This window comes from Monosiga brevicollis, genomic scaffold (genome assembly GCF_000002865.3).
Source record: "Monosiga brevicollis MX1 MONBRscaffold_27 genomic scaffold, whole genome shotgun sequence".
NCBI lineage: Eukaryota > Choanoflagellata > Craspedida > Salpingoecidae > Monosiga > Monosiga brevicollis.
The window spans coordinates 493,922-520,025 of record NW_001865064.1 but is presented as its reverse complement, the minus strand read 5'-3'; the positions used below and the strand labels follow the sequence as shown (position 1 = coordinate 520,025).

The following is a 26,104-nucleotide window of genomic DNA, read 5'->3' as shown; positions in this document are numbered from 1 at the left end:
AGGCGCATAGATCACGCACAAATGTGCCGCATCGACCCAACTACTTGCAGCGCTGCCAGCACGGCCTTGCCCGACGTTGCTACCGGACTGGCCGTCGTTGTCGAATTCACTTCACCTTGCCTTGCCCAGTCACTCAGCGACGCCAAAACAGTTTGCTCCACAGGACTTTGCGCCACCCTCAGCTCCCCTGACGCCCGCAATGCCCACGACGTCTTTTTTGGGCCCCGCCGCCTGCCAACCACTGCTGTTCGAAGCCAGTCTGCTCTTTGCGTCGTCAAACCCCATGCCGTCCAGGCTGGCCATCTCGGCGCAATGATCGTAGACCTGAAAGCTGCTGGATTGGATATCGCTGCCCTTCACAGCTTCACCCTCCCCCGTCCTGCCGCTGAGGAATTTCTTGAAGTCTACAAAGGAGTCATGCCCGAGTATACTGCCATGGTCACCCAGCTCGAATCAGGCATCTGTGTGGCCCTTGAAGTGCTGGCCCGACAGCCCTCGGACGAACCCTCCCCCCACGCTGCCCTGCGTCAACTCTGCGGCCCCCACGGTCCGTTTACGTGCTAGCGCCCCTTGCCTCGCCACCATCACAACCCAAACCCTTGCCTTACCCTGCTCTCCTTCAGACCCAGAAATCGCCCGTCACCTCCGTCCCCATACTCTCCGCGCCCGCTATGGCGCATCCAAGGTTCGATGGGCATCCGTCCTTCCGTCTTGACGTTTCCCAGACAACAACCCTCCTGCCCAAGTCATTTTGCACAGACCTGTACGCGCAACTTATCTCACACCTGTCTTTTTGAACAAACAACCCAAACACCAGGTTCTCAATGGGGTGCACTGCACCGATTTGCCGGAAGATGTTGAATTGGAACTAGAGTATTTTTTCGACATATTGCTCCAATAAGCACCGCAAAAGTCGGCTCCTGGGCCACGACGGCACTGCCGCATCTGTTTCAAGTTATCCTCAGCCCAGCAACTTTTGTTTGTCTGACGTGAAGCACCTACTCTTGTGGATTGCTTTCACCGAGCGTGTTTGTTGTATTTCTCTTTCCGTCGTGGAGTCCGCTCCCACTCTCTGTTGAGCAAGGACCAACTAGTGGATCATGTAGTTGCCTGGCCTTCCGCCGTTGTGTGGTGCCTCTCTTTGAACTCTAAAAGGCTCAACATCACGTCTCCTATCCTCTAAAACAAATGACTCTGTTATTTTTATCTTGCCTTCAATCTTCACCCTGAGATTGAGCGCGCCCAGACACCAGTTGTTACTAAGACCGCCAAAGTGGCTGGTTACCACATCTTCAGACATAAAAAGTGTCATCAGCAGCCCCACCTGGTACCACTTTTGCACAAGGACTCATTGAAAGCTACAAATCAAAAGTGCTGCAAAAACGGAACGATGCTCCAAGCTGGTCTCTTGCTTCTCGTGGGTGCCATCACGGTCAGAATGGGAAGAACGCTGGTGAAGCTGCTATTTAGATATCTACGGGGCCATCCTCGAGGACGACCATTGATGCACACGATCAACGGAAGGTCAGTTGGCCGGCGGCTGGCCATCTTGTGCAGCAGGAATTGGGTCGTTGGTGGCGGAGGAAGCTGCATGTTCAAGGGCGTCACACCAGATGCGACGTCCTCCCATTTTGCTATCTACATTTCTGCGAGTGAGCATGGACTTTGCGTCGACAAATTTCGTTTGGTGCCCATTCAGGGATGTGTCTCGCGATGCTTTAAGAGGCAATCTTTCTGCAGCCACGACGTCCGCCGCCACGGCTGAGGCCTTGGACTTGTCCTGGGCCAGCACGAATCGTATGTGAAATCAGATGGAGTTAAAGGCATGAAAATAAGAGAGAAATGACAGGATTTCCATCAGCAAGCATGGTGCACGAGGCAGCCAGCGAGGAGGCAACGATGTCAACCTTTTGTGCCAAAGAAGATATTATAGTAGAGCAGTATCGATTGAGGCGAGGTTGGGTTTGCCAGAGAGAAGGAACGAGAAAAGACGCACCACACAAGGCGAGCCGGCTGCAAAGCTCAGCCGTTAATTCAAAAGCGAGTTGAATCCAAAAGAAATCGCCGCGCAAACCGGATCTGTTGCCGCCTTTTCCTGGTAGACACTTGCTAAGCGCTCCGCAGGCATGATCCGGTAGTAATTCGGATGCGCGGCCGCGTTTCCATGTAGGCGCTGTTGATCCAGCAAAGAAAAAAACCATGAGGCGACATGCCTCGCCCTCGCAGCCGCGTGCAAACTTCAATGTAGGCCTGGCGCATCCTCCATTGAGCTCCGGGGGAAGCCTGCATGTAGCACGACTGTATGTACGGAAATGATGGATGATCTACATCGGCCAGGTTGAAAAAAACGTTGAGAAAGTTGGCGAGGTCGATGATGAGCGGGGATTGGCCGCCCCACTGCATTTCGTTGGCGTGAAGCTTCCAAAGCAGCCAGTTGCTGAGACATCTGGCCATCTCACGCTTGCGGATGGGTTCCGCAATTTCATCAACGCTGCGTTGCAGTATGTCCGTGGTAGCTCGCAGCTCCTCGGTCTTGCGTGCATTCTCCTCGTCCTTCTTCTCCATGGCAGCTCGGAGCGCCTCGTCCTTCTGCTCCATGGCAGCTAGCATGGTAGCTCGATTCTCCTTGTCCTTCTGCTCCATGGCAGCTCGCAGCTCCTCGTCCTTCTGCTCCATGGCAGCTAGCATGGTAGCTCGATTCTCCTCGTCCTTCTTCTCCATGGCAGCTCGGAGCGCCTCGTCCTTCTGCTCCATGGCAGCTAGCATGGTAGCTCGATTCTCCTCGTCCTTCTTCTCCATGGCAGCTCGGAGCGCCTCGTCCTTCTGCTCCATGGCAGCTAGCATGGTAGCTCGCAGCTCCTCGATGCTTCTCTTGTTGCTCTCAGCCTCAGCCTTGAGAGTCGCATGATTCACACCCTCAGAGCACTGCTTGACTGCTTCCTCAAGCTGAGCCACCTTTGCCAACACATCGTGCTGCTCACTTGCAGGCCGATTTTCATCCTTGCCTTTCAATGCCTGTAGCGAATTCAGCTGCATCTTCTGTTCTTGAATGCGCTTGCTGCTTTGTTCTTCCTTCTGTGCAAGGAGTTCTTCCACGTTCGACACTGCCATGATAAACAGAACATTTTTGGGTCAGAGGGGCGGAGGAGCTTGGAAGAGCGCATCGAGGCGAAAAAAGCAAGGTCTGAGAAATGCATTTTTGCAAAAACGCCCTGCTTCGTGGTGTTTGGCAATGGATACGTACGTCGACTGGATAGGTCGTCTTGTGGTGGCTGCTGTGACAACGGTGATGGCACATCCATGGCGGCGAAGGTTGGAGCAAAAGCACACGTCAGGAGGAAGGTGAAGTGAAAGGATCGACCACGCAATGCAAGGTGCAGGCTCGAGAAAAAACAAATTGCAACACAGCCAAAGCCAAAGTCAAAGCCGAAGCCAAGTGGTGGGGGCAGCAGTGGGGGCAGAAGTGGTGGTGTTAGTGGTGGTGGTGTCAGTGTTAGTAGTGTTAGTGGTGTTGGTCGTGGTGGCAGTGGTGGAGATAGTGGTGGCGTTGGTGTTTGTGGCAGTGGTGGGCGCAGTGGGCGTAAATTGTCGACAAATGCATGTGTTTTTTTCCCGCCAAAAAAATTCTTCACACAATGAGTGACGTACCCGAAGAGTGAGTGAGACAACAGGAATGGCTTGCTTTGCTGCGATGGTTCCAAATGGAAATGCACAGAATGAAAAAGTTGCTTGCTACTTGGTCAACGTTCTGTCCGCCAAAAATAGACGATCAGGGGTTGACCGTGCGTGTGTGTGTGAAACAGTGCTGGAGCAGTGGCCACGGGAGACGCGCCGGAGCACCTGGACATGCCAGTGAATGTGGTTTGTGGCCAATGATTGCAGAGGGTGAGGGAGGACGGGTGTTTGAGATCAAAGTGGACTTTGCTCGACCTGTCGAGTGATCGCTTAAACGTTGTACCGGCTGGTGGTACGGTCTATCATCACTGAAAATGACGCTGGAGGATGTGGATCAGGACAGGGTGTGAATCTGGTTTGTGGTCATTCAGGATCGCCGGCGGGCGGGCCGCGAGGGAGCTGGACGGGTGTGCCAGGGTGCGCAGAGGAGAGAGAAGAGGCGCAGTAAAGAGTCGAGAGAGCAGAGAGCAGAGAGCAGAGAGTCAAGAGTAGAGGGCAGACAGTAGAGATTATAGAGTAGAGAGTAGAGAGTCGAGAGAGAAAAAGGTAGAGCGGGTCGAGCAAGGGGCAAACCATGCCTTGCCCGCAAGAGTCGGAATCTTTTCCCCTGTGAAAAGGCAGACCTGGTCGGGCAAAGTAAGATGGGCTTAAGGTTAGGTAACGACTGTCTGTTATAAATTTTGTTCAAGGATGGGATGGCAAGAGATAAGACAAACAAGTTCTGGTCACGAGGCGCGCGCCATCAACCCTTGCCTCAGGGCGCAATATGGAGTGAGGGCAAGAGCGACGCGCAGCGCACAGCCTGAACGAACGAGAAACAGCTCAAGTCCATTTCAACCGAAACCCTCGGTTGAACAAAGGGCACACGCCCATACAGACATCCAACCCCATCCGAGGTACACACGCACACACTTGCGATCGAAAAAAAAAAAAAAAAAAAGATAGAGAGAGAGAAGGAAGGAAGCTAAGAGATTCAAGACCCGCGCTCGGGGCAGGCCTTGCGCCAAGGAAACGATTTGCATGATTGGTGCAATCCATGGCAAACCAAATAACTACAAACGACGAGCGACAACAGCTCGGTTGTCAGCCCATGACTGAGGAAAACAAGGCGGTTGGACACGCAGGTACAAGAGGTGCTCAGCACCTCCAACAACGAAGGGTATGGCGAGATCAGGACTGTTCCGTCCGAAGCCGATTCAGACGGGAATGGCCCGCTCCGGCGATGAAGCCACAGCAGGACTCGTATGCGGAGGCCGCTCAAACTTGAGGGCAGACACCGATGGTTGCACGGGCGATGCCACCGTCACCGGCGCAGAGGCTTCCTGACCGGCACTTGACTTGCCCACAACGGTGGATGTACCGGCCGCACCCGAACGCACACTTGGGTCAGACTCCGGCTTGGTCGCCGCATGCACGGCAATGATCGTCTCCTCATCCGCATGCTCGGGCAACGCAGCATCGCCACGCGCCGACGAAGCCGAAGGCATCTCCACATCCGGCGACTCCCCGCGACTACCATGCTCATTTGCCTCGCCCCCGGCCGATGCACCGCTGTCCATGGCCTCGGTGATGCGCTGATTGAGGTTGATTGAAGTCCTGCGACGAGGCTTGGCCGCATCCATCACATTCCAGTCCCGGCTTGACCGACGCGCAAACAGCCGAGACGTCACCACATTGGGTGACTTGGGGCTCACCGGCATGCCCGAGCTAAAGCGGCGGTTGGTCAAGCGGCTCCCAGCCTCGGGCTGCTGCTTGGCACGTTTCTCTGCGGGCATACCCGACTGGTCCTCTTCCAATAATGCCGATCCCTGGCCCACGGATCGGGCATGCTGGCGCAGCCGCGAGCTGGACTTGGGCGCCGCCGTCCCACTGGCCGCCGACAACGCCGGGCGTGACTCGACTACCATCGGCTCAGCCTCGGCCTCGGCTCGGGACCCGTTCGACTCACCAGCAGCGCGGTCTTCGGCCCGCGCCTCCGCGCCACCAGGCTTGCCCTCCTCCGACTCGCCTGCCTCGGTCCGCGACGTAAAAGGATCCATGCTCCCACCCATCCGAGGCGAAAACATGGCGTTGAACAAATTGAGCGCCGACTGAGGCATGCTCGAACCCAGTGGACTCATCAAAAACGGCAGCGGCGAGTTGGTGTACAGGTTGGGCAGCGGACTCGGAGCCACTGCCAGCACAATAAACCACATCTGGTCAATTCCCAGAGAGAAGACAACAAGAACAAGGAGGCTGCTGAAACAAGACGAGTGAAACGTTGGCGTCAGTATCACGTACCGAGGATGGAGCCGTCATGCCCATGCATAGCGGGCGACACCGGATACATGCCCGGAAAAGGCTGCAGTGATGCGGTCGCGTCCGTCTCATCGTTTGTGTTTCCGGAAGCAGCCCCGGCCTTGCTCCCCCGTGGCCCGTCGTTTGAAGCAGCCCCCTTCATCACCTACATCAACACCAAGCATGCCACCATCGCCATCAGACAAGATGACCGGATGGCAGCAACGAAAATCATTTTTGCTCCGACGGCAGAGCAGCCAAAGTGCAAACCGTACATCGGTGGCCGCAAAGCGCGCTGTGGGGCTTTGAAAGAGATCGGCCATCTGCTGAATATCGCGAAAGTCCAGGTTCATTCGCGCCGAACGCGCATCTTGATCCTGGCCCGTCCCAAACATGTCAGAATTGCTATTCTGACCCAACATGGGCGACTATGCAGTGTCGGCAGTAGAACATGATGAGCACACTGTCGCAGGAGCTACCACCCCACCCCGAGCACAGCCTACACCCTCGCCGTCAACGCACCGTCAAAAGGCCAAAAGGAGTCGGAAGAGACGTAAACAATCCACTGTGTAGCAAGGCCGCGGACGGCGACTCCATGGGTGTCTGCCCGGTACTCCCTAATTCAAGATGCGCACACGCATCAGTACCAGTTCAAAGCACTGGTAATCTCTCAAAACCCCACAACGTGGAAACACAACACCACACGAGCTATTGGTTCGAGAGCATGTACGCACCAGCGTGGCGAGCACGAGGCATCATGGGCGAGAGCACAATGTCCAAGAGTGGGTAGGCCGACGCAAATTCTTTCTGCAAAGGAGTGGCCACGAGCACGTTGGGCTGCTGCTTGGTCGGCGTGCTGGGGGCTTCAGGATCTGCATCGGTGGCGTCTGATTGCCCGGTCGCAGCCCGCGAGGCCGCCGACTGGTTGGCGACTGCTGATTCACTCACTGGAGGCATTCCGCCGTGGCTGGGCGGCCCTCGTGCCGAAAGCGAGGCCCACACATCCTGCAAGCACTCAACCAGTTGCTGCGGAATATCCGGTGGTCGCAGCGGTGAGGGTCCTGTGACCGACTCGCCAAATGCGCGCTTGGGAGGTGGTGGCAAGCCGCCCGTTGCTGCATTCAACAGACAATGCCATAATCAAAGAAAAATAGCAAGACAGTGAGCTGATTGAAAACCATTCAACTCAAAAGTCAATGATCGAAAACACGCCGTGTCTCGCAGGGCAGGCGACACTTACAAGCCAGAGCGTCGAGACCCGTGGCAGACGCATGGGCCGCGGCCTTGCTGTCTTCTTGCGCCTTGGGATGCCGGGAGCGATGCTTGGTATGACGAGGACGGGGCTCAGCAAACTGCTCGCTGGCCTCCACGTGGTCATGAGGGCGTAGATTTTGCCGAGCCTGCTCGGCCATGGAAGTAATAATGTCGAGCGCAGCCTGACCAGCTGATGCAGGAACGGCCATGCCGGCCGCGCGCAAAGCGTCCAACTGCAGAGCGTAGTAATTGCGAATTTGCTGCAGTTGCGGATCGTTGCTACCCGTGCCGTCGGGCTGGGTGGCCGAGGCCAGCTCACGCTCGAGCAAGCTGGATCCGCCGTGCTCGGTGTTGCTGTTACCCGTCTGACTGTCGGTATGCACGCGCGACAACAGATTGGGCATTTGCTGAAGCAGCATTTGGTGACCCCGCGAGCGATCGGTAGCCGTGATGGGAGCCGGATGCACCTGCACCACCGTAGGCTCGGATGGAGGCGAGGGCTGGCGCTGGTGGGCTGCCGGTGGGCTGGGTGGATGCATGTTTTGGTGCTGGCCCTGACTTTGCGCTTCGCTGATGAGGCGTTGAATAACAGCTGGGTCAATGTTGAGGTTGCGGGGAACCATGACGGGGCGGCCGTTCAATGTGGCCACGAACTGCATGTCCGCGGGAACTCCATCGAGACCGTCTGCGGGTGCGCTCATGGCCGTGGGCATGGAGGACTTCCCCGTTGGTGCAGACGATTCCGTGGGGCTGGGTCGCGTGGAGGGCATGGCAAAATGCCCCGTATGCCGGGAGGTAGCATTGGCCGAGGTGGGCATGAGAGGCGGTTGTGGTGCCCTTGGCTTGGCCGCTTTCCCAGTGGCCCCACGAGCACCGTGCTCCACTGAATTTCCAGAGAGCAAGAGCTCTGGGTCATCAAAGTTTGGCTGCACAGGAATGGCACCATAGTGACAGCTGTCTGCGCTAAGAGCCCCCAAGGGCGTGTTCTCAGAGGCTGTGGCACCGTGCGCGACGCCGTTGCTGTTGCCCCCGAAGCTGGCACGGACAGAAACGGGCGAGGATGACTCAAAATCGGCCGATTGCAACTGCTGGCGTTGTTGTTGGCGAGCCTGCAAGCACCAGCCCAAACAGCATACCAAGGCGAGTGAGGACAGGTGCAAATGGAAGGGAGCCTGATGGGGCGTGTGGGATGGAAAGACTCGTACATTACGGCGCATGGACGCAGACCCGGCTCGGGAGGCAGACCGGGAATCTGTTTCATCTCCACTGTTGCGGCTGCAGCTGCCTCCCTTGCGCTTGCGCGAGTTTTGTTTCTGGAGTCTGTTCATGCGACGTTCGCGCTCGTCCCGCAGATAGCGTTGCCCATTGGCGCTGAGTCGTGAATCATCCAACATGTCCTTGAACTCTTTCATCTTGCCGGCACCTAGATCGCAGATAAACTCTGTTCAATATCAACACGACAAATCAAGTGAGGAGACACCGGCGACCTCGGCAGTGGACGACGTGCAGGGCTGGCAAGACGAAAAAACATCGTGACTCCAAAAGCATCGAGGCAACAACCACAACCCCTCCCCCTCATCACGACCTGCGGCCCGAAACAAAAGGTTCGGTTGAAGCGCCAATACGCACCAGGCAGCCGTTGTTGTTCACGGCCAGGCTGACGCCACTGCTGCCATATTTCGTTCATGATGGCTTCCGAGTTGGCCTCGGCCTCGATACCGGAATCCTAGATGGCCCCGAGTAAGAAGAGTGAGCATTGAATGAGCACGCACAACGACTGGTTTCGGCCAAGGCAAGCTTTCGAAAGGAAACAAACCACAAAGTATTGTTTGAGGACTTCTTCGGGATATCGGAGGAGGTCCTCGCGGTCGATGCGATATTTCAGGCGACGGCGCGGGGTTTTCCGAATCTTGGAAGCTTGTAACCCATCGTCATCGGGGCTACCACGGTCGGCGCTGCGCTGTTGACGCTGCTGCTGCTGCGACAGGTGACCCAAGCTTTTAGGAAGGCCCAGGCCGGGCTGTGTGACGGAGCGGGGTGTAGACATGGTGTGGATGGCAGCCATGCTCTCGTGCATCTGATTCTGCACCGGGTGTAGGGGCGAGGAGGGAGAGAAGAGAGGGCATGGCAAGAAGAGATGAGAACGGCGGCATGTCGTGCGGTGGGTTGTGGGGAGGATGCAGTGTGTTACACACCGCAGGAGTTGCCGAACCAGCGGGGTGGCCCAGCGACTTTGTGAAGGGGGGGTATCCGGTGTCGGGAGATCGTTGCTCGAGCTCGGGCGCAGCCGGAGGGGCAACGGACCGAGCACCAATCATGAGGTGCGCTGGCGGCAGCCGTCACCCGAGAAGCTCGAGCTCGGGCTGACTGAATATAGAGGCCACCACCAAAGCGGTGGCGCAACTAACACGTTCCACGAAGAAGAGGGGGGCGATCACGGATGAGCTCAATGTGATGCCAGGCAGAGCGAAAAAAAGCGATTCGCAGCGGGGGAAGGGGCAGCCAGGTGGGAGACAAGTTGCCTCTCTCTCCCTCTCGACTCACTCTCTACTCACTGTGGTGAGAGGCAAGCGAAACTTTGGCGCCGAAGCTCGGGGAAATGGGAGCCCCAGGGGGGCGCGTGTCCAGCAGACAGAGCGCAGCGTCCAAGGAGGCTACGAGCAGCAGAAGATGTCGCAAAGGGTGTCGTGGTGGGACGGGGGAATAGGAATAATAATATGAATGAGCGAGCCGGGTAGGAGAGTGCAAACGCAAACCATGCCCCCCCTCCCCAAGTGGTGCGTCGTGAAGCGACTGGAGGAGCGACAAAGGCAAAAGGGCCAATCAGGTTCGTACGTGGCTTCGTGGGGGGCCAGGGAGGAAAACAAAACCGCAAAGATGGGGTTGGTTGGGGCAGGGCGTGTGCGTCAAGTCGAGCAAGACTGATGCTGTGGCGGTAGAATGGCACTTGTGTGGCTTTTGCCTCTTTCTTGACCGTTGCAGACACAGGGAAGCGAGGAAGCTGAGAGATTGAATTGGGGACGGTTGCAGGCAGCAGGTTCGTTCGTTGGTGGTGGGTGCACGACGGTTGAGGGGCGCAAAAGCCTTGCAAGTGAGGAGGGCAGAGGTCGACAAAAAGCTGTCGGTCAGGTTTCATCTCAATGTCCGCTGGCAAAAGCGCAGAACAGCAAGCAGAGAAGCGTGTGTGGTAGTGCTGCACCTGTTTGCCAACCGTCATGCCGCTTGGCGGCGCCAATTTGCATGAAACAGCACGCACGCATGAGCATCTTGCACGCTGGCTCGTCGACACGCGACCTCTCACGACGGTGAAAGCGGTCGTTGATCCCCCAACTCGTGCGCCGCGCCGTAACTTCCATGCATGCACGCTTATTCTGAAAGAAACGGGTATTGTTTTACGTACGTAAATGACTGTTTGATGTTTCAAACTTTTGCATAAGGTTGTGATATGCTGACTGCTTTCGCAGGACGATTAGGTTATGGTGTTGTAAAGTACAGTCCTGAACTGCTGTTGACATGTCGTCTTGGTGACCTCTTTTGTTTTCTCAAGTTTGGTTTGTTGTTTTCACTTCACACACACACACGCTCTCTCTGTCTCGAAGTGATCTCATCCACCTCTGCAAAGACGTTGCAGCCTGGCGTTCTCTCTGAAAAGACGTTGCATCCTGCTTTATTCTCATCCTCTCTTTGAGAACATTCTCTGACTTTTCGCCGTCGGCACCCCATGTCTCTCCTCTGGATCAAAAGGGCAGCCGCCATGGGGCAGGTCACGCCCGTGCCGGGCCCATCAAAGGACAACCAGGGCTGGGCTGGCCCAACAAAGAGCATCGGGCAAGGTGGCATGGCCCATAGAGGGAGCAGCGTAAAAAGTCGGCGGGATCCACGCGTCACCCCATAGGGAGTAGTAATACGTACTATGGCGCACAAAGTCGGCAACGCACAAGAGCAGCTCATCTCCTGTCTTCGACCAAGCTTCTCCAGCGCTGTCTCTAGTCGCTCTGCACATCACCATCACTTCAAATCCATGTCCAACGGCATCGCCTCTCTGTCCCGGCAGTAGCCTTTGTATCTCTGCTCTGCCCTTCAGTATCTCTGTGTCTCTGTATCCTGTGCCTCTGCTCTGCCCCTCTTCTGCATGCTCCCTCCTCTCCCTCCCTCGCCCTCTCTCTCTCAGAACCTTTCTCTTCTTTCTCAGAATCTCAGAATCGCTCTCTCTCTCTCTTAGAATCTCTCTCTCAGAATCTCAATCTCTCTCTCTTCGAATCTCTCTCTCTCTCTCTCTCTCTCTCTCTCTCTCTCTCTCTCTCTCTCTCTCTCTCTCTCTCTCTCTCTCTCTCTCTCTCTCTCTCTCTCTCTCTCTCTCTCTCTCCTTGTGCCGTGATCGTTCTGCCTGGTGTGACGGGGAGGGCATTGAGAAAGGCCGTGAGGATGATTGGGCCGTCGTTGCCTGCGATGGTGCTTTGCCTTGCCCTTGTGGCGGCCCTCGTCGCGCCCATTGGTTGGTACCCGCGGCCATGAGATGCCCCACCGCCCGCACCCCTCCGTGCGTTCGTCTTGGATGATGATGCGTTCGCCTCCTCATCCGCGCGCGCGCCTTGCTGTGCTACATCACCACCTCAATGTAGCTGCGGTTGGAGGCAGTGACGAAGCCCCAGACGATGCCACCTGTAAAGATGGCGCCACCCTCTACCGCGATGACACCGAGGAGGTATGCAGCATCAGATATCCCCCATCCGTTCCACATGCTCGGGCTGATGGATGCGCCTTGGACACGCGTCTCGTGTCTTCCACCCGTCCCGCTTCCCGCTGACGACAACCCACGATTAGATTGTTGGCTGCTACAAATACTTTTCCGACTCGCTGACCTGGACCCAAGCCCAGGAAAAATGCCAGGTACATCATGATTGCCTCAACCGTCTCTTTCACCGAGCGCTCTCAGCACGACCAACGGACGGTTGGCACCCTCACATTTACGCTTGTCCCAAGGACACCTTCAACGGCCATCTGGCCGCCGCGCGGAGCGAAGGCGAACACGATCTGCTTCTCGAGTTGACAGCCGATCGCACCACTTATTTCTGGAACGGCGCCAATTCTCGCGCCAGCGATGACATCTGGCGTTGGGTCGGCCACGATACCGTGCGTGCCCCTGTGCACAACCTTCCACTCCATGGACCCCACACAGCCCACGCCCAAGCTGATGCGTCAGCATCCACGGTGATTTCTTCGGTCATTCACCATGTTTTGCAATCCCCCCTCATCCTTCGCAGGCCGTCGACTTTGCCCAAGCTTGGCTGACCGGCAACGTTGAGGATACCGACTACTCTTCCTATACCAATCACGTTATTCTTGACGGCTATGCCAACAGCATTTACTGGCGCTACAGATCCGCAGTCGTGGAAACCTACCCTTTTGTCTGCCGCAAAGATGGTGCGTCCCCGACACGATCCCCCTCCCATCGTTCTGCATGCTGATTAGATGGATTACACTTGGCCTTCACCCTCACCCAACCACCACACTCCAGCTTGTTCGCCTGGAGAAGACATTCTCGACGGCATCTGCTCCCCCAATGCCGACTCGGTCAACAAAAAGACTGCTTCTCTGGGCTGGATTGCTGGCGCCGTCATTGGCGGCCTCATTGTCATCTTTGTCCTTGTCATGCTCTTCCTCCGATTCTACCACAACGATATTTACTGCCGCGTACGTTCATGCTTGCTACGCTTTTCCTCCCCGACCCGGTCCTTGCTCATGCTCGGCTGAACCCGCACGCAGGTCAAGGACGCGCTCTTGTGCCGCGGTGCGCGCGAACGAGCCCATTCGCAGCAAATGGACATTTTGCGCCAGGAAAACCAGCAGCTCAAGCGCCGCCTGACTCGGCTCTCCAGCCAGCTTCCGCCCGACGACGTGGCCAAGGTTCGGCCTGCAACCCCCAAAGACACACACAGTCCTACCACGGTACAGCTCACCTTCCCTCATCCCCTCCCGAGATAGATGATGGCCAGCATGGATACAGAAGAGGCTGATTTGGAGGCCAACAATGCCAACAGTAGCCGGCGCGACAGTCGAAAAGAGAGCTCGGATGCCATCAATGCCATGTACGCCCCACAGGGACCACGCAACAAGTGCGACCACACCCATGCCCACGCCGCAACCTCCGCTCACTCCTGCTTTGAATGCTTTTATTCGCGTAGCTTGCGCTCCGCCTCCAAGCGTCAGGATGCGCAAACCAATGCCAATGCGACTGAAACGGCTGGCCCACTTCGCATTCGACCAAAGTCAGTCCGACGCGAGCCAGCCCGCATATGCCATAGCCCACATCAAGTGTGAAATAACCGCTTCAAAAACGCATTTTCACAAGTCACTCACCTTGACCGTCTCGCCCCTGACACCTGCAGTAACCGGGTTGCCCCCATGCCTCAGCGAGCCCCTATGTCTGTGAAGCGTACTCTGCCCGTCATTCGCGGCCCGGCCCCAGCGATTGAGAAGCCCGCGGACGAGGACAAGGAAGACGCGCGCGACGCTGACACCGCTTCCACCACAACTTCCAACCCACCAAACGACGCCGACGATGACAATGATAAGCCTGACACCACCCCCAACACAACCTCGGCCCTCTCCAGCTCCACTGCCTAGACCCCGTATTAGCCCTCGCCTTGCATCTCCTCTTTCTGCGGAGCGCAGCCCCGCCAACCTCCGTCGCCAACACCAAGCCACCCTATTGCACACACACACTAAAAGCAGGGCTGTTGTGCTTGATGTTGTTGTTTTTGTTTTTCTGACCCGCCTATACCAAGACGAAGTGGCCTCTGGTGTTAAGCCAAACATGGTCGACTGGATGTAGTCAACCAGGCCCTGGATGTTTGACGTAGATGGCGTTGCCGCTCTTTTCTTGATTTTCCTCTCGCAGCCTTTGTCTTGCCCATGCCGCATTACAAAATAACAAGCCCTTTCTATGCATGCGCGACTCGATACCGTAGAAGGCGCTCTTCTTCCTGGAAAAAACCAAAAAAAAGACCCCCCGCACAGGACACCCTGTTGTTCCAAGCACCAACGCGCTTGTCGCTGTGATGGAAAGCTTGTAACGGCCTTGGGTGTGACACGCACCTGCATGCACAAGAACACCCCGCCCAATCCAAGACTCACATGTGACGATGCCCATAAAGTGACTTTTGGCAAGAAAAGAATAAATCAGTGTAAAGACGTCAATTGTGCACCGGCACGGCGGTCGCGACAAAAAACGCCTAAATTAGGCTCAACCTCCACAAGAGAGCAAACAAGGAGCAGAGGGTGCCGCAAAACTCCCCCCACCCGCTCATTTGCCGCTGTCCAAAAGACACGCCGCCCCAAACAAGAGATTGGGCCCAGCAACACGTTGGGCGCCACACAAGAAATGTAGACCCGACATGTCATGGAAAAACGCTGGTCAGAGGAGACACGTCAAGGCTGCCGACAAACGAAGGAGTTTGGAACAAAAAGCACCAATCAAGGGCTTTACTCCGACTCCTCCGAGCGGACGCGAGCACCACCGTTGGTGAGCTTGACGTTCAGCTGGGCAGCGCGGGTGACGAGCTCGCGGCGAGTGCGAGCCGACAGGTTGTGCGCAAGCTCGGCGGCGTAGGTGCGGTTGTGCATGAGCAGGACCTCAAGGTCCTCGGGGGCGCGGACGAGGAACTTCTTGAAGCCATCGGGCATCATGTGGCGGGTCTGAACACATTGAAATAGCAACAAGACATAAATGGATCATAACACATCTGCACACGTTTTCTCTGTACGCGCACCGATAAAGACAACGCAGCAAGACATGCTTACACACCTGCTGGTTGGAACCATAACCAATCTTGGGGTGCTTCTGCAGACCGTGGAAGCGGCGACGGAAGCGGCCGTCGATACCGTGGGGCTTGCGCCAGCTCGGCTAAACAAAGTGAAAAGGGCAGGCAAGGAGGAAGAAGAATAATGTTCGGTTCAAGCGCGGCCGATACGCAAGCTGAAGTGAGAAGGAATGGGGGGAACGCCTTTCACAAGCGACGTCTGGAAGAGACGAGCGAGGAGACATGTGCGCCGGGATAGCCAGCAGTTGAGGGAAATACTTACGTCAACACACTTGTAGCGGTCCCAGTGCATGCGCTTGAAGGCCTTGGTGCGCTTCTTGACAATCTTGCGGCGGTTAGCGGGCATCACCATCTACCATGCACAAATCAGTCCATCTGGTCAGAGACATATGCAGTGCGGGTGCTGGCCAGTCGAGGCGAGGATAAAAAGGCACAGCTTGCTGGTCCAATGGCAGGCAGCCTGCAGCAAAATCGTCCAGACTAAACAACCCCCACTGCTTCCCCATACAATGCAATCCACTGCTGCTCGTCCAATGTGACCACTGCCAGTCTGCGTCCCCGGTTGAGAGGTCACATTGGTCCGAGCAGCAGCGACGCCGGTCACGCAACCGAGATGTCTGCATCGTGGCAGCCACCAGCACAACCATCCCTCGTCACGCCCTTCACGTCACCATGCCGCTTCACCCTTTGACAGCAACAATCACTCTCCATCAAAGCGTTCCCTCCCCCGCTGCCACAGCTTCGCCGTCAAACGTTGACACAGGTACATGCGCGCGCGAGCACGACGGCCGCGCCTCGGCGGCCAGACGACCGACGGGGCCTCGCTCTCACCTTGACGGTCTTTTGGTGGCGATGGCCTAAAAAAAAGTGGCGACCACGGGTTCAAACCACGAGGATGAAACGCTGTTGACAACACGTGGAGTAAATTGGTGTTTCGTGGTCGTTGAAATGTCAGATTAATTTGATCCACTCGTCTTTTTTTTCTCTCTCTCTCTCTCTCAGAGCTCTCTCTCAAGCTCAAGCTCTCTCAAGCTCTCTCAAACTCTCTCTCTCAAGCTCTCTCAAACTCTCTCAAACTCTCTCAAGCTCTTTCTCTCAAGCTCTTTCTCTCAAGCTCTCTCAAGCTCTCGCTCTCAAGCTCTCTCTCTCTCAAGCTCTCTCAAAATCTCTCTCTCCCTCTAACTCTCTCTCTCTGAAACTCTCTCTTCTCTCTGAAACTCTCTCTCTCTCTCTGAAACTCTCTCTCTCTTAGGTTGCTGTGTTCGACCAGTTGTGCATCACAGGCATTGGCATTATTGAGGATGATGGGCCCTTTGAACCCCGCTGTTTGGTGTTCAAGAAGAGATTCTTTTTGATTCCGTGCAACTCGGGATTGGATTAACATGATTGAGGGGCAGGCATCTTGCATCCACGCGAGACGGTTTTGTTTTGAGCATGTTGGTCGTAAGAAGAGCGGGGGCCTTTGCCCAGCACTTCTCGCAATATCAAAATGGAAGGAAAAAGTGAAGGACGGGCAAATGACAGAGGACTCAACACAAAGAAATAAAAGGAAAAGTTATCCCTGCGAGAAGTTGGCAGGGGCGCGCAATTCATTGACGGAGATGGAGGAGAGAGAAAAGCTTCTTGACTCTAGGCACTGCCGTAGTCGGCGCTGCGGCGACTGTAGACCTCACGCACAAAGTCTGCATGACTCGCGTAGAGGGCCATGTCTGGCGTCACCTTGACCCAGGCGACCTGCGACCGATGCCACAAGACAGTGAGGTTACATTGGCCTACATGGATCAGAGAGAAATGCTGGGAAGAGGGGAAGCGGTTACGGGCATGACCACGAAATTGACATACCGAGCCGGCATCATCGCCTGCCGTCAGGTTAAAATGGCCAAAGGCGCTACCGGTCTTGTCGTGAAAGTTGACGGCCACCTGAGCAGAGACAGCCAACCTCGTCAAATTGATCCGTGCCAGATGGGGAGCAGTCATTTGAAGAAGACAGCGCAAAACATACCGTCTCCATCCAAGCATTGTCAGTGTTGCGAGGATCGTCGACGTAGCCACGATAAATCTCATCGCCGTTCTGGAAGATGCGATCTACCACCGCCTTGAGCGTTTCTCGCTGAGCACGTAGAAATGAAGACGGTGAGGGAAGGTGTGCAATCAGAGAAAAAAAAAAGGTGGGGGCGGGGGGTCGAGAACTGGAGGCGTGCGCGCGGGCAGAGCACGTACGGCGACTTCGTCGGCTTCGAGACTGTTGAGCGCCTCTTCACCAAATTCCTTTTTCAGGGTCACCGAAACAGTGTCGCCAGCCTCGACCATACCACCCGGTAAAGCCCATTCGCCTGCGCAGGAGCAAGTCGTTCGACAAGTCATGAGTCGAAGGAAAGCCGGTGCAGGTGAACCGGTGCAGGTGAGATGTGCGGAATGCGCCATGAGCATACCAGTGTCCTTGCGCTTGATAAAGACAATCTCAAGCACGGGTTGGCCCTCCTCGTCCCGAGCAACTTCGCCGTTGGCAAGGCGTTGCCAACGTGATACCACGGGGTCTGCGGCATGATTGGGGCCAAACTTGCCAAGCAGGCCGCGGCCACGCATACCGGTACGGCCATGCAAGTTGCTGCCGGGACAAATCGGACCAACAAATAAAAGAAAATGAGGTTACAAGGCGGTGAAGTGAGGCGGAGAAGCAACGACGCATGAAGAAGAAGGCATGGCAAGCATGAATCAATCTCCCCAAGGAGTCACATGTCGAAAACCAGCGGGTGCGGGGATGGAGCGCGGGCAGCAGACGTACATGGGACGCGATGTGTCTTTCTCGATCTCATAGGTGCCATCAAAGCTGACGCGGTTGGTGTCACCGTCAAGGGCGTTAAACTTGAATTCGGCAATCTTGTCCTCATCATCGGCCCAAACAGGTTTGTTCGCTACAACAGGAGCCGTGTATTCGACCGGCGCGTACTCTGGAAAGTCCACCTTCCATGGGCCAAACAAGTGGGAGATGAGCACGCACACGAGAAAGGAAGAAAAAAGGGATTGAGGCAGCCACAACCGGGGTATGAGGTAGCCAACTGCTGAACCGTACAGAAAAAGGAACTTTGTCGTCGGGCACTTCAAAGCGTTCAGGCCCCCCCTGATAAGGGGATGTCCTTGCTTTTACATGAGGGCCCTAATTTTCAAGCGCAACGGCGCATGTCAACAAGCACAAAGCAAAACCACACAGGCATGAGGAATAAGGCTTGACGTGCAAGTGATGAGCGGGGGGGCACGGGCGCAGTGAAAGGAGGCAAAGAGGCAGGGAAGATCGGGGCAGGCGGGCAAGGCACCAAACGATGTATTGAAAGCATGTCCAACAATCTGAATGACGTACGGGCATGGCAACGGTCGAAAAGTGGCGGACTAAGGAGCGCGGCCGACAGGGAACGGAATTGACCAACAAGTCGGGAGCCGAAAAGCAGCGAGTCGTGACGACAAAGCCAGCGCTTGATCTGTGGCGGATCGTTGACCAGCTGGCAGGCAAGCCCGATGCGACAAACGACCGGGTCCGACGATACACGGAGCAGCTCCACTGACGCAGCAGCATTCAGCTAAAAAAAAAAAAAGTCAAAAAGTGAGAGAGTGGACGCAGGGGCGGGAAGCAACGAGAGAGGGGTGAAAGAATGGTGAGTCCATGAAGAGATGGTGCCGAAAAGAGAGATGAAACGAGAGAGACGAGGTGGCACAGGAAGTCGTGGCTGCCATTTTGAAGCAAACCGTCAACGTGGTACAGAGACAAGGAACGACCACACACACACAAGCAGAGATGGACAACAAAAGAGAGACCAGAGACACAGAGAGAGACAGAGAGGCGATAGAGAGCGATAAAGAGAGAGAGAGAGACGAAGAAAGAGAGAGGGGGCGGGCACTTACAGAGGGAGGGAGGGAGAGGTGTGGAAGTGGACGCTGCCGTTTCGAGTGCTGTCCCCTTGAAAAATAAAGCACCGCAGAGACCACACGCAAACCGTGAAGTGATAAAAAGGAAAGGTAAGCTCTGTATGTGTGTGTGTGTGTGTGTGTGGCTGCACGATAACGGACATCGTCTTAAAATAGAGAACGTCTATAAATAGGAGTGTTGCGCTACTTTTAGATGGCACACACGAACACGTAGCGTATGGGCCATTTTGAGCGAATTTTCGACGAATTTCTGCCTAATTTTTTGATCATTTCTATTTTTTTTTTTTTTTTCTCGACGGTGCCGAATCGATGTGTGAGGGACATGGCCATACACATGAGGCATGCAAGGCGAGGCAAGCCATCGGCAGACCAAGGCATGCAGCGAAGCTCATGTCCGTTCTCAAAACATTGAAGATATCGTGCGAGTGTCTCACCATGTTGCGGTATCGGCCATTACCGAGGGTGCACTCTGCCCCTGCCCTGCCTAGGTCGGATGGTAGTGGTACGGTACGGCAACAGATGGGTAATTGGTTGCAAGTTTGGCTCCAATAACAACCGTCCTGTAGAAGTTGACTCACAGCCACGCCCATCACAGCACCCGTTCATTGTGTGTATAGTGCCCGCCCATCTGGCCGTCCAGGTGGGGTGGGGACGCTTGGGTGGCGGGCGCGTCATGCATGGTGTTGCCATCACCCCTTTAAACCATGACATGCATTGTCGACGCCGACGTTTCTATGTCTGCCTGTCATTGCGTCCGCATCTGTCGTAGTCCAGTAAATCATAAATGTACATTTATGATTTACTGGACTACGACACTCCTCGTCCGCATCTGCCTGCGACCGTGTATGCATACATCCGATACACTTCTCCGTGTGTCCTATACTGCTGCGTATCGGCGTACCTGTGTGTGCGCACACATGTGCGTTCGTGAACGCCCTGTCTCTCTCTCTGTCTTCGTCTCAAACATCATTCCTAGTCAGATCCACACCGATGCGGCGCTGACCGACGCAATCCCGGCTTGCTCTCTGTGTCTGTGTCTCCGTCACTGTGTGTCTGTGTCTCGGTCTCTCTGTTCCTGTGTCTCAGTCTCTCTGTGACTGTGTCTCCGTCTCTGTGTGTCTCTGACTTCGTCTCTGTGTATGTGACTCCGTCTGTGTGTGTGTGTTTCTCTGTTTTTCTGCCTCTGTCTCTCTCTGCCTCTCCCTTTCTCTGTCTGTCTCTGTCTCTGCCTCTCTGTCTCTGTCTCTCTGCCTCTCTGTCTCTGCCTCTCTGTCTCTGCCTCTCTGTCTCTGTCTCTCTGCCTCTCTGTCTCTGCCTCTCTGTCTCTGTCTCTCTGCCTCTCTATCTCTGTCTCTGTCTCTGTCTCTGTCTCTCTGCCTCTCTGTCTGCCTCTCTGTCTCTGTCTCTGTCTCTGTCTTTGTGTGTGTCTCTATCTCTTTCGCGTATCCTGTTAATGTCAAGCAAGGTAGGAGTGTAGTTATCGTAGCAAATGAACGACATATTGATGGCTTATGTTAACATGAAAGGTATGGCCATGTTAATGTTTACAGAGTAAATGTATAAGATATTGGAGTTAGTTACGGAACGTTGCCATAACACCTCTCTCTTTCTGTCTCTCTCTGTCTCTCTGTCTCTGTCTCTGTCTCTGTCTCTGTCTCTCTCTCTCTGTCTCTCTCTGTCTCTCTCTCTTTCTGTCTCTCTCTGTCTCTCTGTCTCTGTCTCTCTGTCTCTGTCTCTGTCTCTCTCTGTCTCTCTCTCTCTTTATTCTCAAACCGACCAAACCAATTCATCTCTCTCTCTCTCTCTCTCTCTCTCTCTCTCTCTCTCTCTCTCTCTCTCTCTCTCTCTCTCTCTCTCTCTCTCTCTCTCTCTCTCTCGCTCTCTCCTCTCTCTCTTTTATTTTATTTTTTTCTGGAGCGACGGCATCGCTCGCTCGTGTCAGTGGCGAAGCGACTGGGAGCGCGCCTGCAACACAGCGGGCATTGGTTTCGCTCGTAGTAGCACTGAGACTCCCACCCAAGACCACCACCACCACCACCACCACCACCCGCACCACCAGCAGCAGCAGCAACAGGTGCAAGGGGTATTATTGTTCCACAGTCGGCTGTCAGCATGTTCGCGTTGCGGATCGCGTTGGTCTGCGGCTTGGCGGTCGCCGCCACTGCTACCGCAGCCAAGCCCGGCGAGACGGTTCAAGAGATCACGGCACTACCCGGATGGCCCAACAACACGGCCCTGCCCAGTCGTATGTTTAGTGGATACACCTATGCTGGTACCCCGCCCAAGTAAGACAGCTCGATTCTATAGACCGCCTCGATGCACTACCCTGCACGTGCTACATCTTCAAGCCAACCATCACCACCACCACCGCCGCCGCCACCACCACCATCTTACCTGCAACCTCATACCCCTGCCTTCCTCCTCTCTTGATCCCTTCTTGTAGTGGCGAGGGTGACATGTATGCGCATTGGCTGCTCGTCGAGAGTGAGAGCGATCCCGCCAACGACCCTCTGGTGATTTGGTACCAAGGTGAGCCTTTGATCTTTCTTCCTCATCCTTTGCATCCTCCCCCGCATTCCCACGCTGTCTACCAAATTAAAAAAAAAAAACAAGCCTCAACGCAGACATTGTCGACTTGAACAGGTGGGCCCGGCGCCAGCTCCCTCTACGGCCTCTTGGTCGAGTTTGGCCCCTTGCTTCTTAACCAAGACAGCCTTGATAACGACGAATACCGCCGCACCGGCATCCCACAGCTTGTCCGCAATCCCTACAGGTAAACTATGGATTCTTCTAAAAGGGCAAACTCTTCCCGCTTGCCCTGACGCTCTCCTTCCCACCTCATGATCGGCCCTGCAGCTGGAACCGCAAGGCCAACTTGTTGGTGGTTGACAACCCCCCACCCGTGGGCTTTGGCTACTGCACCCCGGCTGGGCCGGCCGGTCTCGGCACGTCCTGTGGTGATTGGAATGACGAGTTGGTCGCCAAGGCCAATCAAATCGTCCTCACCCGCTTTGTCGAGCAAATGCCCGCCTACCGCCAACGCTCCACCTTTATCACTGGTTCGTCCATTCCAAACCGTCCAGCCCAATCCAGCCCGAGGACAGCACCTATTCGGAAGCACCGTTTTCTCATTCTTCTTGTTTGTCATTGCTCAAACGCCACCTCAATATCATTTTTCAACAGGAGAGAGCTACGCTGGCGTCTACGTCCCAGTCATTGTGCGGGCCCTGTTGGCAGACCCCGGCAATGTCTCCCTTTCCGGCTTTGCCGTGGGTGATGGTTGCCTGGGTACCGAAGTTCTTTGCGGCCCCGTGGGCGGCCCCTTCTGGAACGTCGAGTTTATGCATGGCCACGGCCAGTTTAGCAACCGCCTCTACCGGCAGATCACCAACACGTGCACAACCGAGGAGCTCAAGTCGGGCCACATCAGCGCCGCCTGCCAACCCCTTCTCACGCAAATGACTCAGGAAATTGGTTCCTACTACAGCTACAATCTCTACGACACCTGCTACGCGCAAAACATCTTTGACCCTCTCCATTCTTCTCGCTCTTACTGGAGCCGCGTGCCGCCCCTTGCCTCGCCCTCCACCGTGCGTTTTGCAAGTGCCAGCCTCGTGCACCACGACACCACAGCCACCTTCTCATCCCTCGTTTGCCACACGCTTGCAGGTCACCGGTGGTGAGAACGACTACGCGTGTCCTGGCCCCGCACAAAACTTGTGGTTGAACCGCTCCGACGTGCGCGCTGCTCTACGTGTGCCCTCCGATGCCTACTTTTTTAGGTGGGTGCAGGCGCTTCATCCCAACCAAAGTGCCGGCAGCTATCCATGCAACGCTCACACCTTCTTTCATGCCATACCTTCTTGCCAATAATGCCAGTGGAGATAACGGTGCTGGCTTCAACTACTCGCTCTCCGAGCCCAATCTGCTTCCATTCTACAAGGAGCTTATTGAAAACAAGAAACTGCGCATGCTTGTTTACAACGGCGACACCGGTTTGTGGACAGCCGGCTTGAATTCCCAGCACACAACAGACAGACACTCATCGGGAAGACGGCGAAAGTGGCTACAAACCACCTGGCCACGGCATGGTGCAATGCCTTGTTTTAACCGTTACGCCATGTGCATAGATCCTTCAATCAATTCATTCATGACCCAGGACCGTTACACCGAGTATTTCGATGCTCAAGGTCAGGAAAGGGATCGCCTCGCCCTGATCTTTGCGTTGCCTGTTTGCTGATGCTCCAAAGTGTCTTGTTGCACCAGGACTTGGTCTGACCGAGACATGGCGGCCATGGACCATCGATGGCAAGCAGAACATGGGCGGTTACGTCTTCCGCTATGGTGACAATTGGCAATTTGCCACCATCCGTGGTTCTGGCCACATGGTATGTCACCACCACGTTCCAATATGCTCTTTGAGTGAGATGCATGCTGATCTCGCACTCTCTTACGGCTGTGGCTGACTGCCGTGGCACAGGTCCCTCAATTCAAGCCCGCGGCGGCAGCAGCATTGTTTGATGCATTTTTGGCCGACGAGCCTCTTCCCCACTTGTCAAAGTAGAATGGTCGAAGCCAGACTTGGCTGGGTCTCAGAATGAGTCAATTAGATCCACTTGAACCGTGGCAAACGACCACATGCTGCCACCTCAAGAACTGCTTGAGCAAAGGTGCATGGGCCTAGCGTCAATAACCCAGGAAAACATCCGTCAGCGGTCATGCGGGCTAAACCGCGCCTTTTCTCTTCCATCCGTGATACGGTTTAAAGATCATGAGGTTGGGAACAAATTAGATGATGTCAAACAAACACAAGTCAAGTGAAGCTGCCGTCGGGTGCAGCGTCGTCAGGGTTAATGAAATACACAGGACGTCGTTCATCGCAGCCGAGGCACAAGGCATGGCTGTCCATGGGTTCGGGTCAAAGGAGAAGTACAATCTCCTCACACTCAGCCCAAATCGTACATAGAGTCTACACAATCAGGACAGAGGTCCCGCCACGAAACGTCGTGTCGAAGTCCTGGAGTCAGAAAAATGGAGAGGGTTCAGTTGCCACTCAGGCACGATAAAGATCATGTGCTGCGCCACGAAGACTGGCGGAAAAGTTGGAGCGAGGGCCTGATGGTGCCGACATTGGCCGACGGGCGTACTGGCCCGCACTCCATCTGACGAGCGTGGCCAGTCGATGGGCAGGAATCATGTAAGAATTCGCCCATGGTCCAGGTGGCATGCAATGACAACGGGGCTGTGGCAGCTGGCCGGGACTTACCCTCGTGCACGGCTGGCAGTCGAAGGTCGTGAGTCATAGTAGCCCCCTGCTCGAATGGGCGAGGTCATGGAGGAGTTGAGGCTACGGTTGAAGCTGCTATTGAAGGATCCGTCCCGCGAGATGTTGGACGCGTTGAGAGAAGCGTTGAGGGAAGCTGATCAAACGGGGTTGTCCATAAAACACGGCAAAACAGGCATGGCGGCCAGGTTCATGTGAGTTGCGATTGGCATGAATCTAACAGGCGGCGATTGTGGCGTCGAGGGCAAAGGCGATTGCGACAAGGGAGGGATATGCGTACTGGCAGCAGAGGAGGTGTTGCTAGCTGCGGAGGAGCGAATGACAAGCTGGTTGGAGGACTTGAGAAGGGTACGTAGACGGGGTCGGAGCCGGGATTGCATGTCTTCGAGTTGGAGGAGAGCATCGTTGAGTCCACCGGTGGCAAATACATGGTCTTCAGGAATGTGGTGGGTGGTTGGGGAGCCGGGCAAGGGACTGTGGTTGGCAGGGATGTCGGCCGGGTCGATCCAGCTGGTTCGCCGACTCGCGGCCTGTTCTTGAAGATAGAGATCCACCTGGCGGTCTCCTTGGGCGAGTTGGTCGGCAACCATGCGTTCCTGCTGACGGATGCGCTGGTCCAACCGGTGCAGTGCGTCGACTGTGGGGCGCGCCATTTCGAGAGGTGAGCGCTGGCACAACGGAGCGGTTGCGTGGTTGGTTAGCTCACATACCACGATCTGTCAGGTCGGTGTGGGACATGGCCGCGGAGAGGGCCTCATTGGGTAGGGTCAAGCCAGGTCGTTCGGCCAGAGCATCCACCAAGTGCAACACCTAATGAAGGAATTTGGAAAAAGTGGGGTTCGCAAGCAAGGGGGCGGGGAAGATGAGTTGTTGGCGATGACTTGGGGTCAAAGGGCTACAGACTCGAACCTTTTGAAGTTTGTCGAGGGCATCGTCCCGTTCTGCTTCGATGGAGTGAATGTGGTCGGTACTGCGGGCACAAAGGCGTAACGTTGGTACATGCGGGGTGGCACGGGCGAGCCCGAGAGGCGACGGCGCCTTGTGCGTGTGTGTGCGTGCGTGAGGCAAGGTAAGGCTCAGACGTACAGGGTAGAGTGGACAGCTTGGTGGCCTTCGTGGGAGTTTTGGGCTTCTTCTAGGTCTTGGCGAAGCATGACGATTTCGAGGTTACCAGCGCTCATTTCCTGTTCGGCGCTCGCTGCATGATCGAGAGGGGGAGAGGGGGCACACGTCTTGATTTGAGCAGACTGCTGGGCGGGTGCGTGGGGTGGAAACAGGATGGGATGAGTAGCCATGCGTTGCGTACCGATGCGACCCATTAAGAACTTGTTCTCCTCGCGAAGCGTTTTCATTTCCGACTGCAGCGAGGAGGGAATGGTGCGATTGCGCAGTGGTGAGCATCCAACACCAACCAATAAAAAAAGGGCGAGGGCGAGGGCACGACCGACTGTCCTGTCGGGGGCTGGGTGGGCCACGGTTGGGCGGACCTGTAGTTCGATGATGTGTTGTTTTTGAAGTTTTGTGATTTCGCGGCGCATTTCCGATTCTCGAAGCACGTCGGCAAGGGCGGCATTGTCAGGGGTGGCATCTTCTGCGACGGCGTCGAGGCCGTGCGATCCGGCGGGGCGTTTGCTGTTGCCATCGGCAGCGGTTGTTCGGGGGCCTTCGGCAGCGTTGGGGACAATGACAGTTTTGTTGCGATCCCGTTTTTCGTTGCGGCTGAGTTTGCGTCGTCGCAGAGCCTCGGTAATGTCGCGACTATCAATGGCAGATCGGCTTCTTGCGCCCCGGACACTAATTGGCAGAGAAGGGGTCAGAGAGAAACGGGCCAGGCATGTGGGGCGGGACGCCACAGTAGCGGGAAGGAGGA

The 26,104-nt window shown here is 55.7% G+C and overlaps 8 protein-coding genes across 8 annotated transcripts in view; 4 read left to right on the top strand and 4 right to left on the bottom strand.

The window, feature by feature from the left end:
* Window positions 1-21: 21 nt before the first annotated feature.
* Window positions 22-564, top strand: MONBRDRAFT_11267 (uncharacterized protein; the record flags this gene model as incomplete). Its single annotated transcript, XM_001749054.1, has 1 exon — window positions 22-564. The coding sequence occupies one exon, from the start codon at window positions 22-24 to the stop codon at window positions 562-564; it is 543 nt and encodes a 180-aa protein (XP_001749106.1).
* Window positions 565-4,871: 4,307 nt separating this feature from the next.
* MONBRDRAFT_28622 (uncharacterized protein) lies at window positions 4,872-9,271 on the bottom strand (the record flags this gene model as incomplete). The annotated part of the gene is made up of 9 exons (XM_001748997.1): window positions 4,872-5,848; window positions 5,956-6,118; window positions 6,228-6,380; window positions 6,475-6,569; window positions 6,687-7,067; window positions 7,193-8,315; window positions 8,343-8,647; window positions 8,836-8,932; window positions 9,023-9,271. 9 exons carry the CDS (start codon window positions 9,269-9,271, stop codon window positions 4,872-4,874), a joined length of 3,543 nt encoding a protein of 1,180 aa, XP_001749049.1.
* A 692-nt stretch (window positions 9,272-9,963) lies between these two features.
* MONBRDRAFT_28621 (uncharacterized protein) lies at window positions 9,964-13,833 on the top strand (the record flags this gene model as incomplete). The annotated part of the gene is made up of 13 exons (XM_001749053.1): window positions 9,964-10,033; window positions 10,062-10,141; window positions 10,189-10,243; window positions 10,456-10,602; window positions 11,399-11,596; window positions 11,829-11,911; window positions 12,031-12,096; window positions 12,471-12,630; window positions 12,725-12,900; window positions 12,973-13,113; window positions 13,192-13,322; window positions 13,392-13,475; window positions 13,596-13,833. The coding sequence occupies 13 exons, from the start codon at window positions 9,964-9,966 to the stop codon at window positions 13,831-13,833; spliced, it is 1,629 nt and encodes a 542-aa protein (XP_001749105.1).
* A 555-nt stretch (window positions 13,834-14,388) lies between these two features.
* Window positions 14,389-15,493, bottom strand: MONBRDRAFT_33951 (uncharacterized protein). Its single transcript, XM_001748996.1, has 3 exons — window positions 15,292-15,493; window positions 15,014-15,112; window positions 14,389-14,904 (listed from the first exon to the last, which is right to left on the bottom strand). Exons 1-3 carry the CDS (start codon window positions 15,379-15,381, stop codon window positions 14,692-14,694), a joined length of 402 nt encoding a protein of 133 aa, XP_001749048.1. The 5' UTR covers window positions 15,382-15,493; the 3' UTR covers window positions 14,389-14,691.
* A 208-nt stretch (window positions 15,494-15,701) lies between these two features.
* Window positions 15,702-16,281, top strand: MONBRDRAFT_28619 (uncharacterized protein; the record flags this gene model as incomplete). Its single annotated transcript, XM_001749052.1, has 2 exons — window positions 15,702-15,792; window positions 16,034-16,281. 2 exons carry the CDS (start codon window positions 15,702-15,704, stop codon window positions 16,279-16,281), a joined length of 339 nt encoding a protein of 112 aa, XP_001749104.1.
* A 377-nt stretch (window positions 16,282-16,658) lies between these two features.
* MONBRDRAFT_28618 (uncharacterized protein) lies at window positions 16,659-18,393 on the bottom strand (the record flags this gene model as incomplete). The annotated part of the gene is made up of 7 exons (XM_001748995.1): window positions 16,659-16,763; window positions 16,872-16,949; window positions 17,032-17,139; window positions 17,250-17,362; window positions 17,462-17,637; window positions 17,815-17,993; window positions 18,388-18,393. The coding sequence occupies 7 exons, from the start codon at window positions 18,391-18,393 to the stop codon at window positions 16,659-16,661; spliced, it is 765 nt and encodes a 254-aa protein (XP_001749047.1).
* A 2,669-nt stretch (window positions 18,394-21,062) lies between these two features.
* On the top strand, window positions 21,063-23,416 carry MONBRDRAFT_11261 (uncharacterized protein; the record flags this gene model as incomplete). The annotated part of the gene is made up of 7 exons (XM_001749051.1): window positions 21,063-21,235; window positions 21,394-21,479; window positions 21,594-21,723; window positions 21,807-22,009; window positions 22,134-22,619; window positions 22,733-23,140; window positions 23,217-23,416. 7 exons carry the CDS (start codon window positions 21,063-21,065, stop codon window positions 23,414-23,416), a joined length of 1,686 nt encoding a protein of 561 aa, XP_001749103.1.
* A 125-nt stretch (window positions 23,417-23,541) lies between these two features.
* Window positions 23,542-26,104, bottom strand: part of MONBRDRAFT_38553 (uncharacterized protein) — a gene marked incomplete at its 5' end in the record, with an annotated part of 3,284 nt that continues 721 nt past the window's right edge. The window contains 6 exons of the mRNA XM_001748994.1: window positions 23,542-23,967; window positions 24,217-24,370; window positions 24,515-24,871; window positions 24,945-25,044; window positions 25,144-25,204; window positions 25,321-26,028. Coding sequence (XP_001749046.1) covers window positions 23,928-23,967; window positions 24,217-24,370; window positions 24,515-24,871; window positions 24,945-25,044; window positions 25,144-25,204; window positions 25,321-26,028 — 1,420 coding nt within the window. The 3' untranslated portion in view covers window positions 23,542-23,927. The remainder of the gene's footprint in view (window positions 23,968-24,216; window positions 24,371-24,514; window positions 24,872-24,944; window positions 25,045-25,143; window positions 25,205-25,320; window positions 26,029-26,104) is intronic.